Source organism: Bombyx mori, chromosome 3, assembly GCF_030269925.1.
Source record: "Bombyx mori chromosome 3, ASM3026992v2".
Lineage (NCBI taxonomy): Eukaryota > Metazoa > Arthropoda > Insecta > Lepidoptera > Bombycidae > Bombyx > Bombyx mori.
The window spans coordinates 8,899,236-8,916,886 of record NC_085109.1 but is presented as its reverse complement, the minus strand read 5'-3'; the positions used below and the strand labels follow the sequence as shown (position 1 = coordinate 8,916,886).

Here is a 17,651-nt window from a genome sequence, read left to right as displayed (position 1 = left end):
ATTGTTAGCTGTACCGGGATATACAATCGATTATTAAAATGTAAGCGTACTCGTCGGTAGTTCATTATTCGTAGCGAAGCAATAAAATCGCGCTTTTTTTGTCAATCTATTTTAAATTTTTGCTATTTTATCAATCAACTAAACGTTTAGTAGGGGAGGTTGTTAGTCCGCAAGGGTAGGCTGTAGGCACATCAAAGATAAGAATGATTATTTTTCCAAGGTCTTAGGGTCTTCGATCGCAGGACTAAATATAGGTATTTTAGTTGTGTTACTTCTCGTCATTGCCTCTTGTAATCACTACTTCAGGTAGAATGTATGTTCGTCTATCATCTATTTTTTTCTTTTTTTTTTTTTACTAAAACACAAAAAAAACCATAAGTAAGTTTTCTGTTTATTGAACTAGTCGAATCCGACCCGTTTTGCTGCCCAGTCTTTGAGAAGACTTTGAACCGATCGTTATTTCACAGGGCAATTTGAAGATTTCCTCAAAATTTCATCGAAATTGACCCAGTCATTTTGGAATCTATAGGAGACATACACACATCGACTATTATATTTTATGTAGATAAAAATATGTATTAAAAGTATGTTACTCAGATTTTTTTATCATTGAATTGCATCGAAATAATATTATATTGTCTCGATGTAGTGTGTTTTTGTATTTCATATAAATAATTCAATAATTAAAATGCGTCATTTTAATGCACATCTGGTGGCTCGTGTGGGTGGAGCTTAATGGATCGACTTCTAACGAAAGTTGTTCATTGGATGTTATCAATTCGAGAACATGTAGATTATTGCAATGATCAGGCTATCGCTGAAGCTAAGAGAGATCGAGGCCATTTTTGTTACGATCAAGAGTTAATTATTCATTTTCTTATTTATTCACTGGTGGCAGGACCTCTTGGGAGTCTGCACGGGTAGGTACCACCACCCTGCCTATTTCTGCCGTGAAGCAGTAAAGCGTTTCTGTTCGAAGGGTGGGGCAGCCGTTGTAACTATACTGAGACTTTAGAACTTATATCTCAAGGTGGGTGGCGCATTTACGTTGTAGATGTCTATGGGCCCCGGTAACCACTTAACACCAGGTGGGCTGTGAGCTCGTCCACCCACCTAAGCAATAAAAATAAAAAAAAATCTAAAATAATCAAAAGTGATTTGTAATTTTTTGCAAAACGAGCCTTGCATTTTTGGCTTCCAAGCATTTGGGCCACCGATGGGCCGCCCAGCTCCAGATTTCAAATATCTCCCTGCCCTTCAAACGAAAACGGGTCGCTTAATATAAAAAAAAAAAAAATTTAAACCTTTTTAAATCTGAGCGACCATCATGATAACGCCACTCAATACCGTCCCAATCAAAACGCTTATTATGAGCTACAAAACAAATTCGCAACGTACTTTCAATTGTAAACGTAAATTATGCAACAGCCTATTAAACCGTACACAATCGATCTCTGTTAGGAACATTTACTTAGACGTTGTATGCGTTTGTAATAAGAAAAAAAAAAACAGAGGTTGCCGCCGCAGATTGTTCTGACAGATGGGAGCTGTTGTAAGCGAGCCCCGGGGCGGTCTGTTGTACCGGTGCGCGTGCTTTGATTACCAATCTACGAAATAACTACTATAAATGAGTGTACTGTCTCGATTGTTAGAAATATTGCCAAATCTCGAATTGATTCAACTAATTGTGCTCGTTGTGAAACAGCCGTAACGCGATTGAAGCAGTGCAGTTTTCTTTGTCATTCTCCTTCTTCTTTGTCGGTCTCTTCATTGCCGAAGATCATGTCTAGTTTGAAGTGTTGATGCACTATGCTTTTCCATGTCTTCTTCTCCATGTCTCCTTGTTCAACGGAACAGTTCTTATCATTAATAAATCATTAATTGGTAATATGAGGCCATCAGCCCAAAAGTGGCCTAACCCACAATTTTTTATATGCAAGCTTATATCACGCATATTGGAAATTATTTAAAATATAATATATTTTGATGCAAAACCGGCCTATCCATAGTTTCACCCATAGATAACAGATAGCTTTGTAAACATTATTTTCGCGCGTGTTGTTTTTTTTGTCTACTCAAATTCAAATTCACGAAAATTCAAACCTAATTGCCTCCATGCTAACTATAATAAGCTAAGGCCACTTTTGCGCTGACGGCCTCATATAAAACTTAGAAATTTTGTATCCAGTTTCAATGGTTCCGTGTGGGTTGTATGGGAACAAAAAAAAAAAACAAAATATTTTATTTGGAATTTAATCGTTGAAAGGTAACTGTTAGGTAATCGAAATCCAAAGTGACCACCATCTATCCGGAACCGTACGCAATAGCTTTCTTAGCAATACCAGTCAGGTGTAGGACGGCACGAATACGCAATAGACGACCAGACAGACAGCCAGCACAGCACGTAAACGACTCTTACATTACGGACGGCCGATTTTATTTCTCAGATTAATTAAAAGATACGACGAAAGGCGAACCGTCCGTAAGAATGAAAACGTGTCTCATCGTGTCCGTTGTAGGAACGCTAATGACTTTTACGATGTCGACTGATCTTTATGTATCAATCATCGGAGTAATTATCAGACAAAAGTGGCAATGGAACAGGAACTTTTGTTTTATTCTCAATAAACGTGTTGTAGCAGGTGTAGCATTAGAAAATCGCCGGAGGCTGTAAGGGTTGCATGTGGCGGACCAGTTACGTCAAGGAGACTCACTGAGGCCGCTTAGCAAAATGATACACGTTTTCCATCAGATGTCGTCAGGGCTTAGATATTGACTTAGATTGTCCCTATTTAGAAAATAAGGAGCATAGTTATTATATATTATTTACATATAATTATATGCATATATTGCTGCTAACTTAATTTCTTGTTTCCCTAGTGATTTAACTTGTGTTTATCGGTGAGGACTTTTAATTGGTTTTCTGTTTATATTTGTTGTTATTTTATTATATATTTTTATTGTTTAGGTGGGTGGACAAGCTCACAGCCCACCTGGTGCTAAGTGGTTACTGGAGGCCATAGACATCTACAACGTAAATGCGCCACCCGCCTTGAAATATAAGTTCTAAGGTCTCAGTATAGTTACAACGGCTTCCCGACCCTTCAAACCGAAACGCATTACTGCTTCACGGCAGAAATAGGCGGGGTGGTGGTACCTAACCGTGTGGACTCACAAGAGGTCCTACCACCAGTAATTACGCAAATTATTAATTGAGCTATTAGTCATTCTTGTAACAAAGAGATAAAAAAGATAACTACAATAGTAATATTAAATTAATTGGTTGAAAATATGAGATATGAACGAGATTTGGGGTCATAGTTCAGTCCGTTGTAATTATGCTATAGTTTGGTAATTATTATTAAAATGATTAATATTAACGAATACTTATTTTGATTATTTTTTCCTAGTTCTAACAGTAGGGCTGGTTCTTTAAGCGTACGTAAAATATAATCAACTAGGCAAAGTAAATGAAGTCTATACTTAGTGATAATAAGTGCATGAGCTGCTGCTGATATAGCACCAATAACTAGTTTATAGAGCGCATTTCGTTTATAACGTCCAAATTAAACATCACATCGGTTTATGATATTGAAAATGTGGTTTAGTCGAGATAATTATGTTTTACTGTTTTAGTATTACCTAGATTTTATGTTCAATTTAGACAATATTTTATAAATTTTATGACTAGACCAACACTAAATTATAAATAATTAACCAAACACAATGAAAGTTAACGACTTTCAAGCTTTCCAACCAATTTTCGATTCGCTAGCCAATCTTTACTTCATTTAAATTTAAACTAGAGGAGCTTTGCTCGTTTTTTTTTATAAATTGTTTTTTTTTTAGAAATTATATTTAAATACAAATTACATATTGATATTATATTATATTATTTGTTATTTTCTTTCAATAAAAAAAAGTTTATGTTTAAGTTAATTATCGATAAAGCTAATTATTGAAAACACGAATAAAACAACATTTTCTGAAAATAAATCGTAGCTAAATCGATTTATCGCCCCCGAAATCCCCTGTATACTAAATTTTATGTACATCGTTGGAGCCGTTTCCGATATTTAGGTTATATATATACAAGAATTGCTCGTTTAAAGATATAATAAGGTCTATTAATGGCGTCGGTTATTTTTTGGTGTTCAATGCGTTCTCGTTTCCGAATGCATTGAATCTTAACAAATACAGTTGTCAATGTCATATTGTTTTCACACATAACCATATTTCGTGTTTCAAAATGAACCCAGGAGAACTTATGAAACAAGTACATTCATACGTTTTTGTTTAATTTAATTACACACTAATGAGCTTTTTCACCTGAAAATGTAAATTATATCAATTTGAATTTTACAGCACTCAAATTGAAAGTTATTTGATAGTATGGTCAAAATGAACAAAAAATAAATAATTAAACCGTTAGAAGTCTTCGTGTCCTAAATTGATAAGACAGCTGGAGTACTATTATCACACGATGTTACTTTGTCGGCGTTTGAATCTCGTAGATACGTACCAAAAGTTTCTACTAAAATACGTATTCAGCTCATGTTCACGAATAACTTCCACTATGCAGGCATACCGAATACTCTTTAGGAGTTATATTGGTAGTGGTCAAAAATGGTTCAGGAATTAGGGGGTTATCGGAAGTGAGATAATTTAATAACACAACTGGTTAATCGGAGCATTTATTCGCGACTGAACTTAAAAAGTAAAAAGCAACGGAGCTTGCGGGCGTAGCCGCATGTTATGACTACGAACAATTTTGTTTACATAACAAACTGTGTCCCTACAACTCTATTATAAAAACTAAGCTTGCTAAAAAAATAATGAGAATTTGCGTAATTTCTGTGCAATTGAGACACACCTCAAGTCTCAAGGTAGGTGGCGGCATTCACGTGTGATATCCATGGGCTCTGGTAATGACTAAACCTCCTGACGTCCTTGGCCGTGAGCTTGATCATCAGTCTAAGCAATAAAAAAAAAAGATGCGTGGTGTCGTGGGATCCCGGATGGGACACCGGATCGGAACGAAGTTCCTTATTATAAAAATATTAATTTTAAGTTCTTTTCGAGGTATAAAGAGAAGAAAACTGGAGGTTTCGCAACAACCCACGGTCATTCGGTAACGTGCGAACTTATTGTGGTACACTTCATTCACGGTTGTTTGCATAAGAGTTAGTGTATTGCGCATACGAACGCCCTGAGATCGTGGTCAATGAACGATAAAAAATATGTTATTTTTTGTACGTTATTACAAAGTTAAGTCGTACACTGTGTGCATTACTAATAAAAATCTTACGTTACGGACGTTTTTTCCCGGTTAGTGTACCCTTCCGCATCGTCCATAAGGAACTTCGTTCCAAAAAAATAATCAAAAACGGCTCTGATTTAGTGATATGAATGTTTGTTCCAGGCTCGACCAGCATCTGATCCAGCGTCACGGTCAGCCGGCCGGTGCCTTCCACTGCGAGCTCTGCAACCGCTCGTACAGCTCACGGGCGCTGCTACTCAGACACCGCGCTCTCGCACATACCGACATCAGGAAATATCCTTGCGAAAACTGCCCCAAGGTGTGATGTAGTTCTCGACTTCGCCGTTTAAATCCAGTTACAGTTGCCTGTGTTTCATTTATTCTTAACGTGAAGTAATCTGTTGCTGTCTCTCATGCTTTACTTCTGTACGCTTTACTTCTGTTTCGAACGAAAAGTCCGTTAATGGTGTATGTTGAAAGTACCGGAGATGCGCATCCATTCGATCATCAGAGTTTTTTTTAGAAGCATTGTTAAAAAGGGGCCCTCGAATTTTGTCTCTGAAGTCGTAAGTTGGGTTCCCAAATCGTCTGGGGATCTTTGGAATGGGTCCAAAGATACAACGCTACTGAACGTATTGGGATTTCAGGCTTATGATTTCAGGCGTTGTTTCTTAATGGGGTTATTTTGAAGACCAAAGACTCGTACAAAGCTCATACAATCAAAAATAGTTTTTGCGAAATACTTTGGATTTAAAGCGGATTCATTCAAGTTTTGCTATGGCCCACATAATACTGAAATCTATAAGCGATGGTAAGCGTTTACTACCACAGAGGCCATAGTATCCTTTTCTTGATGCTATTCTTAAACTGTTTCGATCGGGCGATCATGCTCACATTGAGTTGCCAATAGCCTTTTGTTTCAATACAAAAACCGAATAAGTCTTTTCTCGTAAAATTGGGCATACATGAAGAAAGCGCAGAATGTAAATGCAACGGTAAATATTTCACGTGTCGCGAAACCTGATGTTATTTCAGGCGTTTACCGATCCTTCCAACCTGCAGCGCCACATCCGCGTGCAGCACGTCGGCGCCCGCAGCCACGCCTGTCCCGAGTGCGGCAAGACCTTCGCCACCTCCTCCGGCCTCAAGCAGCACACGCACATACACTCCAGCGTCAAGCCATTCCAGTGCAAAGTTTGCTTTAAGGTCAGCTTTGTTAATCTTTACTTGGCAAATCTAGAAATATGGTGATTATATATATGTATATACTAGGGTATATAGGGTATCTAGGGTATATAATCACCATATTATTGCTTAGGTAGGTGGACGAGCTCACAGCCCACCTGGTGTTAAGTGGTTACTGGAGCCCATAGACATCTACAACGTAAATGCGCCACTCACCTAGAGATATAAGTTCTAAGGTCTCAGTATAGTTACAACGGCTGCCCTACCCTTTAAACCGAAACGCATTACTGCTTCACGGCAGAAATAGACAGGGCGGTGGTACCTTTCTCAAAATCTTTAAACGCTTTATATTCCTTAACTTTATCTAACAAAACACTTAAATAACTATCATGTATATCATATATCAAGTACTTCTATAATGAAAGCGTTCTAAGATTTTGTAAAAAAAAAAAAACATTTGAGCAAGACAGTATAAAGCTATCAGAATAAAAGCTTAGTTTTAGCATCTATGTGAATGATATATGTTGTGTCATTACAGGCCTACACTCAGTTTTCAAATCTGTGCCGCCATAAACGCATGCACGTCGCCTGTCGTGCAGTGGTTGAATGCGGCAAGTGTGGACAGTCCTTCGCATCATACGCATCCCTGACCAAGCACAAGAGATTCTGCGATACTGCCACGGCATCGGTAAATTTAAGAGGACAAATGCCGCAAGGACTGCCCCCGATTCCACCTTTGCCAAACGTTGCGATGAATCCTGCAAATAACGCCAATCCATTCCCAATGTACAGAGGCCATACTTTGCCGTTGCATTATAACACGTTTGCCCACTACCCAGCATTGCTATCGGCTGCAGCCGCTGCTGCTTATTCACCTGACTTTTTGAATCCATTCCTTAATGTACAAGGAGCCGCTAGATTGGCCATGGAACACGATCTTGCTATGTCAAATGCTAACTTAGTTTCCAAGCAACAAGAAGGTAGAATGTCTGTCAAAAGCATGGACAGCGGCACGTCCCTCGATGATTCGAAAAAAATGAAGGATTTTGAATCAGAATTGAACAAGAAAGACAGTGCTAGTTCTGATAGAAACACGCCTAGTAAATACCCGGGCACATCCAAAAAAATGTCTTCACCATCAATTGAAGAAGTTTCCACGCAGCACAATCCATCAATAATGGCAATGCAGACTCCTATTGTACCATTCAATTTCACAAGAGACGAAATGAAACGAAAGTCTCCATTTAACTTCTCACTAAAACTAAACAACAATGAAGTTATGGGGGTGAAACCATCTTCTCCATCTTTACCGAAAGATTTATCAAAGAATGTAATGGAAGACGATAAAGCTTCCGAGTATTCTGAGGCGGAAGAAGATGCCAAAAAAGATGAAGCAGACCAGCCTCTCGACTTGTCCGTTACAAAGAAACAGAGCGACAAAGAATCAGAAGCGGAAAACGATGACCGTTCCTTTCGTAACTCTGTCAAGTCATATTCACCACCAGAGAGTCCTCTCACCAGAAGCAAGACACCCGAGAATGACACCACTGATGTGGACGTCGAGGGCGTAGAGCCAAAGAGAGACTCTCCCACACAGATGGTCTCCCCGTCAATTGCGTTTCCCATGCCCGTTCATCCTCAACACAACAGCATCATTGACGCGATGTATCGCCCCAGATTTCCGTCATTCCACGCATCCGAGTCTATCCTGAATGCATCACACTCTCCTTACGTTCCGAGTCCTTTCAATTTTTTATCCCCCCTTCTGGGTACCGACGGACCGGACCGGCAACAGAGCGCGTACGCCAAGTTCAGAGAACTGAACTCCGGCTCGAGGAAGGGTCGGGATCAGTACGCCTGCAAGTTCTGCGGGAAGGTTTTCCCGCGCAGCGCCAACCTGACGCGGCATCTGCGCACTCACACCGGTGAGCAACCCTACAAATGTAAATACTGCGAGCGCTCGTTTTCAATCTCGTCGAATCTGCAGCGACACGTGAGGAACATTCACAACAAGGAGCGGCCTTTCCGGTGTCCGCTATGTGATAGGTGCTTCGGGCAGCAGACAAACCTCGATCGGCATTTGAAGAAGCACGAGGCTGAAGGCGGCGATTCACCGAGTTCTGCAGATACGGAGCGCGACGATGCGTACTTTGATGATATCCGTTCCTTCATGGGAAAGGTGACGTGCTCACCTCCGCCGCTCGCCATCTCTACATAGCGCTCCCAGAATCCTTCACTACCTTCCAAATCCAACAGTTCTTTAACGTATTAGATATTAACTTCTACTAGTACTTGTTGAAGTGTACCTATATAATAAAGACTAAAGACCCTTCTGAATTCAGTTCAGTGTTGTAAGGGCATAATACATGACATTGAATGTTAATTGTAAAGTTAATGTAAAAATTAAATGCTGTAGTCATAAAGATAAACGTTGTAAATACGTCGATTTGAGGTCAATAGATTTATAATCACGTTATCTTAGCTACATTATCGATTCTGTCGTAAAATCAGTAATTGTTACAAAAATGTTTAATGTGACTTAAATATTTGTTCCTAGTTCACTTCTCGTGAAATAAGCTAAAATCTTTGTGTACATATTAATGTTAGATTGTAAATAAATAAAAATACTATTAGAATTTTAAATTTAAATATGTCCCAGTGATGCGTGCGACGTTTTACTTAATGATTATTGATACAGCAATTCGATAGAATGAAGTGATTTTATTTGTAATAAAAAAATTATTTCATACATTAATTAGTCTTGATTTGAAAATCGAAAAGAAATCTTATTTAGTCTAAATTTTTACCAAAGTTTTCGTTTGTAATTGATTGCAAATTAATTTGTGTAATATCGATTTTTATATGATAATTAAAATGAATTTGTAACTATATTATATGTAAATTGTTATTGCTTAGTTGTGTCTTTAAGGAAATTAAAAGTAATATTTTTTGTTGTTATTTACACGGTTGTTGTACATGTATGAAGTTTCATTAAATTAAAATTAAAAGCATATCATATGTTTTTTGATAAAAATCAAAGCTCACTTTAGAAATTGTATTAAAAATGTAGGAGTATTAGAATTTTAATATAATTTAGATTTTAAATAATATATAAAATTTAACACTTCCTATTCCACCTTTTATTCTGTAATTTACTGTACTTTCATGTAAATAAAAACAATTGAAAAAATAGGTTAAATTTATCACTTATAAATTTTCCGCGAGTTTACATTGAAATTTAATTTCATGAAAACAAATATTATAAATCTCCAACGATTTAACTAAATCAAATTATTTTTTAAGTAGTTTTTCTAAATCTTATTCGTGTATTTTATTAAATCAATCAAATGCTTATAAAGTTCGTAACTTTTAATATATCACATATAGTCGCACTAGAATATGATTTAAGATATTAATTAGTGTCACGGAAACAATGTATGCGTTCGTCACTCGATACTTCTTAATTTTATTTCAATTTCCAATTATTGTAAACACATTGAAAAATAAAACAGTACAACCGAATATAGTGTATTATTTAATTAATTTAATCCAATGAAGTATACCTTTAATGGAATGAATGTATTTTTTCCTACGAAGGCAGGCCAGTATTCTGTCGAGTCAGAACCAGAACCAGTATGCTAGAACCACAGCGAATATATTGCTAATCACCCAAAATGGTTTGCTGCTTCTACCTGCTCGAAATTAGTGGTGTCGGGGCATTTTGAAGTGAAAACTTCTTTAGAATCGTTGTGATTTCAAACCGGATGCAACAGAAAAAACGACAGGTAAGAGACACAAATACAAAAATGTGTAGGATGAAGCCAGCAAAGAATGAGACAGAAATATACATACTATTTAATACAGCGCCATCTGTGAGATTTTTTAATACTAACGTGTGTATGAAAGCTCTTGTAGTGAATTTTAATTTAGGATTATACGTGAAATTAAAATATCAATTCACAGAGGGCGCTACCTTACAATTATTTACTAATGACAAAATTTTACATATACTTAAGACGTTTAGGATAATTGTATTTTAATTTTGGAAGGTTTCACTTCTACCACGTGTGAATTGCACACATGTTTTTTATTCGCTCTGTATTTTTAATTTACCGTTGTGCATATGGCGTATACGCCTTAATACGTGGTATACAGCAGGATAATCGGTAAGTTTTATTAAATTACTAGCAATACTGGGCCGCTTCGCTGGGTATTTAAAATTAACATTATTATTTATTATCATTATTATTAGGGAGTTCAACACTCATATAAATATTAGTATATCCATTAAGTATGTATTTTCTACATGGATCAAGTCAATCGAATGCATGATTCAGTAGTTATAACGGAACATCCGTAAAAACCACTGTAGATTTATATATTAGTATAGATTGTACTTTCGTCGGTTCGTGATAAGTGTGTCAAATCAATCCGACCCTTTGAAGGGGGTGAAAATAACATTTAAAGATTCCTCTATATACATGCAGACCAAGCAAAAAAAATAGTATTAAAAAGACAGACAGGAAATACTCACATGAGCTCATTGGTGCTAAAATTATGTAGCAAAAGTAACCACAGAAAATATATTTTCGATGTTTGATGAATACAATACGATGTGTCTTTTTCATCGTGCGAGTTAATCTTGGATACATTCGGTTGTAATTTCCTTTTTAAAAGAATAAAAAAGTAAAGCAGTAGTATTTAGTTTTTAATTTCAATAAATTGTGTGTTTGATTTAACATTTTCTACGGTTTTAGCGGGTCGTAAAAATAATTAAAGCTACTTTCACGGTCGTCCTTGACCATGAAAACCAGGGCCCTTAAACTGCGATATTTTAAGACAAATATTTGTTTTTGTATTGAAACTATCGACATCTTGTAGCGGATGCCCCTAAGCTTATATGTTGTTAAGTCATTTAATTATTGTGTAACTGGGTACAGAAAATAAAAACTTAATAAATAATACAAGTATTTATTTTAGAATAAATATTTTTGTACTGATGACTTTTTATGTTCAAGTGACATTTTAAATTTATTCCATAATATAGTATTTATTTGTTATAGATGAATTGATTAAATTTTATCAATTAGCGATTACTGAATATTTACAAAATCCTTCATTAAAAATAAAATATAGGATAGGTGATTTGTTACTGCCATCTACAGGAGCAATGAGAAACTAATCGAAGCGAAGCCATCTAGTGACCGACGCCCGTAAACATTTTTGTTGAGTGTTTGAGTTGCTTATCTATAATTAATTAATGTGTATAATCTATGATGAAAGCTGTAATGTGAAGAATACTTTAAAAATATAAAAAATACTTTGAATATAATTACAATTAAAAAAAACGTTAGGTTAAACTGTAAGTTTAGTGGTAATGATGTGATGTCATGTAAATAGGATATATTAAACGAATTATTATTAACGAAATATTTATCAAATTAAATCTGTTTGTAGGTATGTATGCTCATTCCAAACATGTATGGTATAAATTATTTATTTTTACTTAAAAAAAAAATGGCCTTATTCGACATACTTTCCATTGTATTACGTAGTCTTAACGAGATTAAAAGTATTGAAAAATAAAAAAAAACAATCAGTCCTTAAGATTTATTGTGAAGGCTTAATCACAATACAATCAATTTGAGTGAGATATGTAAATTGTAAATGTCACAATTCAGATCAGTGGATCAAGGGTCAGAAAAATTGACCTTTCTTAATTTTAATCAATTATTATATAAGTTGTGACCTCGATATGCGTTATCAGTGAAAGCAAGGACACAACAAGGACGCGATAAGGTAATTACACTCATTATAGAGCGGCCGCTCGCCCGTGTTGCCTGTGGCCGCCGTCGGGTCTATATCCTATAATTAGGGTTGTCGTTTATTACCTCTGTTCTCCAAGAAATTATCAAGTAATTAGACAGAAAATTAAACGAAGGCGGTCGTTAGATAAGTTAACAATTATAATTTTATATTTTAATTCAATTTCATTGAATTAATTGTCGTTTTATTAATAGGTTTTTGTAAAACAAAAGCTATTTTATGCGGGTTGAAGAGAATAAAAGCGATATGAAAACAGTAATAACTCCTTTTTCGTTTACTGCTCCTTGATTTCACATTTAAATTGCATTTAAACTAGTTATAGTAAAATACTACTTAAACTAGGATAGTAAAAATGCATCATACTTTTTTAAATGAATCTAAAAATTTTAAATGCAATTTGGGCAGCCCTACGAACCAAAGTGGCAGATTAAGTAGGCGATTGGATTCGGCCCTCGGCACGCCTCATTGTCTAGGATAAAGAACTGCCGCCGCACCCATCGTAAAGATTTACGTTCATCATTGAGTCGCTCGTGCCGATTGATACAACGATAACTATTTATGTTGCTGATAAAATTTAAATTAAAGCAAAATGTTATTATCGTTTATGCGTTTGCTGGCTTTTTGACGGTTACTGAATCTTGATTAGATATTTACCAGAAAAATCAAACCCGCAAAATTATAATTTGCGTAATCACTGGTGGTAGGACCTCTTGGGAGTCCGCACGGGTACGTACCACCACCCCGCCTATTTCCGCCGTGAAGCAGTAATGCGTTTCGGTTCGAAAGGTGGGGTAGCCGTTGTAACTATACTGAGACCTTAGAACTTATATCTCGAGGTGAGTGGCATATTTATGTGGTAGATGTCTATGGGCTCCAGTAACCACTTAACATCAGGTGGGCTGTGAGCTCGTCCATCCATCTAAGCAATTAAAAATAATCGTTAAACCAGAGCTATTTTATTGTTTTATTGCTATCGCGGACAGGCGAGCAGGTGGTGAGTGGCTACCGACGCTCATGGACACTGACAATGCCAGGGGCACTGCTTGGCGGCATTCCGTAAGCCGATTACTTTAAATGTTAGGTACATTTACATTATGATAATATATTAGGTATATACAAAGAAGTAATAACAAATTTGATAAAATGATAGAATAACCGACGTATAATTCACTGATGGTTCTTTTCAAAATACACGAAAATATCTGTTCTTCACCAAATCTGTTCTCAGCCTTTCCACTACCATAACAATTTTTTATATGGTAATATTTTAAGCCTTCGATGAGCATACGGCCTGTTTAGTGGTGAGTGAACGCTCACAGTCTGCTTAGATTTGCGTCCATCTAGAGAAACTATACAACGTCGATGAAGCCAATTTTTAGTTTAGTGACAGAATCTATTTATAACAATGAAGTGTACAAAAAAAATAACATATTTTAATACTACTCTACTTTCATACCTATGCTGACAGCCTTGAGAGGCTATTTCAGCTTCTCCTTGACGTGTAGATGAGCTCACGGGGCTCAAGCCGGAGTGTTGCTAACACTGGCTCTAGCAAGAGCAGTGCTTCGCAGAATCTATGACCGGATCGGAAATGCGACCCACTGAGAATATCCGGCGCGAAACTCAGTGGGCTGTGTCTATGGGTTAATTTACGGGCCAGGACAGCGACCGGTGCTTGAGGTACCTAAAAGCACCGTTAATGGATCGGAAGGATCCGTAATGACGTGCTTAGGACGACGTCGACTGTTTACCATTCGGTCCACAGGATCGAGTACGTAATTACCGGCAGCCATGACCAGAGTAATTACTACCTTAAATTACCTACATTATTAGTGTTCAAGCTCTGTTCAATATTCTAAAAACATTGAAAATGTCACAATTTTAGAAACGCATATATCCTTTGCTGGTACGCCCACACGTAAGCGTGTAATGCTTAACTAATACATCCTGACACCGGTTCCATTGTGGAGTCCTTCGCAAGCGCCATAGCGGATACACCCTACACGAGAAATGTGTCTTATTAACCGTCCTTTAGAAATGCCACAATATGGTCGCCCCGCTTAAAATAGGATCAGTGATTTATTGCAATGGTTTGTGAGTGTTTTACATTTTTAGCTTAGCAATAAATATATTGTATATATCTAAGATCTTTGTAAATGATAATTGCTTAAAGTCAACCTGAATCGGGATGTGATAAATAAGCATGGAAAAAAGATTTAAGTACCGTTTTCTCCTCTGCTTGTCAGCCGATTCTTTTGTTCTTGTTATTAATGATATGCTTAGAAATATTCAGTTTTTTTTTGTTGAGAAAATCTAATAAGTATAATTTAACGGCCGTCTGGTGTAGTGGTAAGTGACATGGTCACTACACAAGGGTGTCGCGGGTATGAATCCCGCCAAGGGAAGAATGTTTGTATGATAAATATAAAATGTCTTTTCCAGGGTTATGGATGTATAATAAATATATGTATGTGTATAATAAAAATCTTACATTTATTTCCGTTATCTGGTACCTGTAACACAAGTTCTTTACGAACTTAGCACGGTACCAGTTAACGTGGCGTGATTGTTAGTAGGGTAAAGCCGAGATAGATGCCCCACTTTTTGAAATAGTCATGTAATTTTGAAAATATTAATTTTATACGAATAATTTCTATTAATGTAGTTAGTTCAATCCTTTATGTTTAATTAGTATAAATTTTTTTTAACCTATCAAATACAGATTTTGCAGGAATTCGTTTTGCGTAGAACCTTTTTTTGGAGGATAGATGCCTACCTGTATGGATAGTTGCCCCACCAAGAAAATACTGAGTAGGATAGATGCCTGCAGTGCAGGATAGATGCCCTTTATACCGTGCAAACGAAAAAACCAAACCAAATATTAAGAAGTTCTATTCCTAACAGAGCAATTGTCTACAAGAAACATGGGTCATAATAATAAAAAATATTTTGTATTTTTAAGTCTTTGAATGTTTATAATTAAAAGATAATTCTCATATCACACAAATGATCATAATTAATTTTTTAAAGCGTTAAGTAAGCGTAAGCTAAACTACAAATTTTTTAGTTTCAACATGCATTATCCTATTTTTTTATTAAATTAAATTTAACAAATATTTATTCAACAAAAATATAAATTCTTGATTGTTTATAAAATATTCACATTAAGTGTCAATATGTACATTGCAAAATTATATGTTTTTATATTAAATTAACACTATAAATATATCTTTATTATTTTGTCCAATTGAAGTTAAACTGGATAGTGCTTTCAATTTTCCGTATCTTCTACATCATTTCTGAAAAACACGTTTCTAGTAGCTAGTTCTCAAACATTAAACATTGAATCCAGTCGGATTGCGACTTCGTATTTTTATAGTTTTCAAAACATTCAATGCAGATATTTTTACATGCGTTTTAGGTTTATCCCTTAGATTTATTTAGGGGCAAATCTATTGTTTTATTTCCCTTCATTTTATAGTTAAGTGGATTGTCTTCATCTTCGCTGCTTGAACTGTAAATCCTTTGTTTTTATTTTATGTTTTCGTGGCATATTTCTGCTGTATTCTGAAATGGCAGAGTATGGAGGGATAGATGCCCCTAAAGGCACCTATACCCCAAAAAATCAGGGCAACTATCCTTTGTGATAAGGATAGATGCCCAAATTTTTTGTAAATAAATTATAAACATAATAGCATTTATTTACACTTAGTTGCAGACTCAATGAACCAATATATTCACGTAGAAAAAAATATAATGGAATTTTACACTAATTATAAAGTTATACCACGCTAAATACTAATCTTTAAATCTTTGACGTGTTCGTGAAATTCCGCGCGGAGAAAATTAGATGCACGAGGAAAACACTTCGTCACCACGCGATTGTCTAATGGTACATAAGGTAAAGGGTGACTGTGGTTCCTACTTATTCAATTAATTTTTTGTCATGAATGCGGGAAGTTAGGTTTTTAGAATATGAGGCATCTATCCCGCTGCGGCATCTATCCAGGTTTTACCCTAAATATTTATTTATTATTATTTATTTATTTAATACATTAAGGTAAGTAAGTCTTAAGACAATATAATTATGGTCGAATTTATAACTGGACTCAATTGAACTGAAACCGTTGGGCGAACACTAGTTAATAAAGTATCACAATTTTGACACTTCGATCGAATCCGCTGCATCACGCAATAGGCATGTAACATCAAACCCACTTTTCGTAAAAATCGCATGATCCCATATGGGTTTGCGAGGTTTTCTTATCGTTTGTCTTGACTTCTCGATCACTTTAATTTTACATCTAGTATTTAAAGAAACGTTTTCCCAAAAATGTACGCAGATATATTACATACGTTAGAAGTATTTAATTCGAAATAAAATAAAATTATCGAGAAAACATTTCAGTTATATTGACAGCATATACTTTTGATATTTTTGTAAAATACATATTTTAATCCCGCTCTATTGCGATTGTTGATAATCATATGAAAGACATCGTTATGTTACACCACAGTCGGATTTATTGTTATGGAATATCATATAGCACAAATAGACAAACATTCGTTTTTTAATTATATAGAAGATGACACAACGAAGTCATGGTTGTTTGTTTGTTTTCGATATCTAAAACCTTGGTAACTTAAGTTAGTAAAAACGAACATTAACTCGAGAACTGTATTATATTCCCTTTGCATATTTTTTTTCAGACATACTTCGGAAGGTGAAAAAAAAAGTTAAAAATTTTTAATAATGATTGTAATGTGGATAAATGATTGAACGCACACTTCTTTGTATGCGAACGTATTTGGTCACTTAATTCAAAGAGCGGCAGTAAATGTCATCAATAACTTTAATTAGAGTCCATTGATTTCGGTTCGGAAGAGTTATAAATATGATGACAAGTTTTTGATCATTGATTTATCGCATCCTGACTCTGTCTTTGTTAATTTTAAAAATAGAGTGTGTACAATACAAATCGTATTTATTACGGTGTCATTATTAAATTTCATAGACTAACAAAATACTCAATGTTTTTTTTATTTTTTTTTTATTGTTACTTAAAAATATACGATGAAGTATTGCGTCGTTATCATAAGTACAAATGTTTGATTAGATTTATTTAAATTTACAACAAACATTGTGTTATAGCAACAAAAAGAATAATTTATTATAATGAACATTAAAAACGTGAACAATTAAAAATAAACCAAGCTTAATTCAGTAGCGACGTATCAAACCGATAATGAATAGGTCTAATCTTTCCTAAAGATTGTTGTGGTCTTTCTCAGAAACTCTCAATGAGAATCAAGGCGAAACGGTAGGTATTTAATTGGTCCGTTACTGTTACACCCACCGTTCCGAGATAAATCAGAAATG

The 17,651-nt window shown here is 35.5% G+C and overlaps 1 protein-coding gene across 10 annotated transcripts in view; it reads left to right on the top strand.

Moving 5' to 3' along the window:
• LOC101735622 (histone-lysine N-methyltransferase PRDM16) overlaps positions 1–9,967 on the top strand; it is a 153,247-nt gene extending 143,280 nt beyond the window's left edge. For 6 of the 10 annotated variants that reach the window (XM_021351658.3, XM_062676129.1, XM_062676111.1 and 3 more), the window contains 3 exons: positions 5,423–5,579; positions 6,296–6,466; positions 6,984–9,967. In XM_021351658.3, the coding sequence (XP_021207333.2) occupies positions 5,423–5,579; positions 6,296–6,466; positions 6,984–8,663 (2,008 nt within the window). In that variant the 3' untranslated portion in view covers positions 8,664–9,967. The remainder of the gene's footprint in view (positions 1–5,422; positions 5,580–6,295; positions 6,467–6,983) is intronic. The other 4 variants (XM_021351659.3, XM_062676120.1, XM_062676116.1 and 1 more) reach the window with 1 other exon arrangement.
• Positions 9,968–17,651: the final 7,684 nt, after the last annotated feature.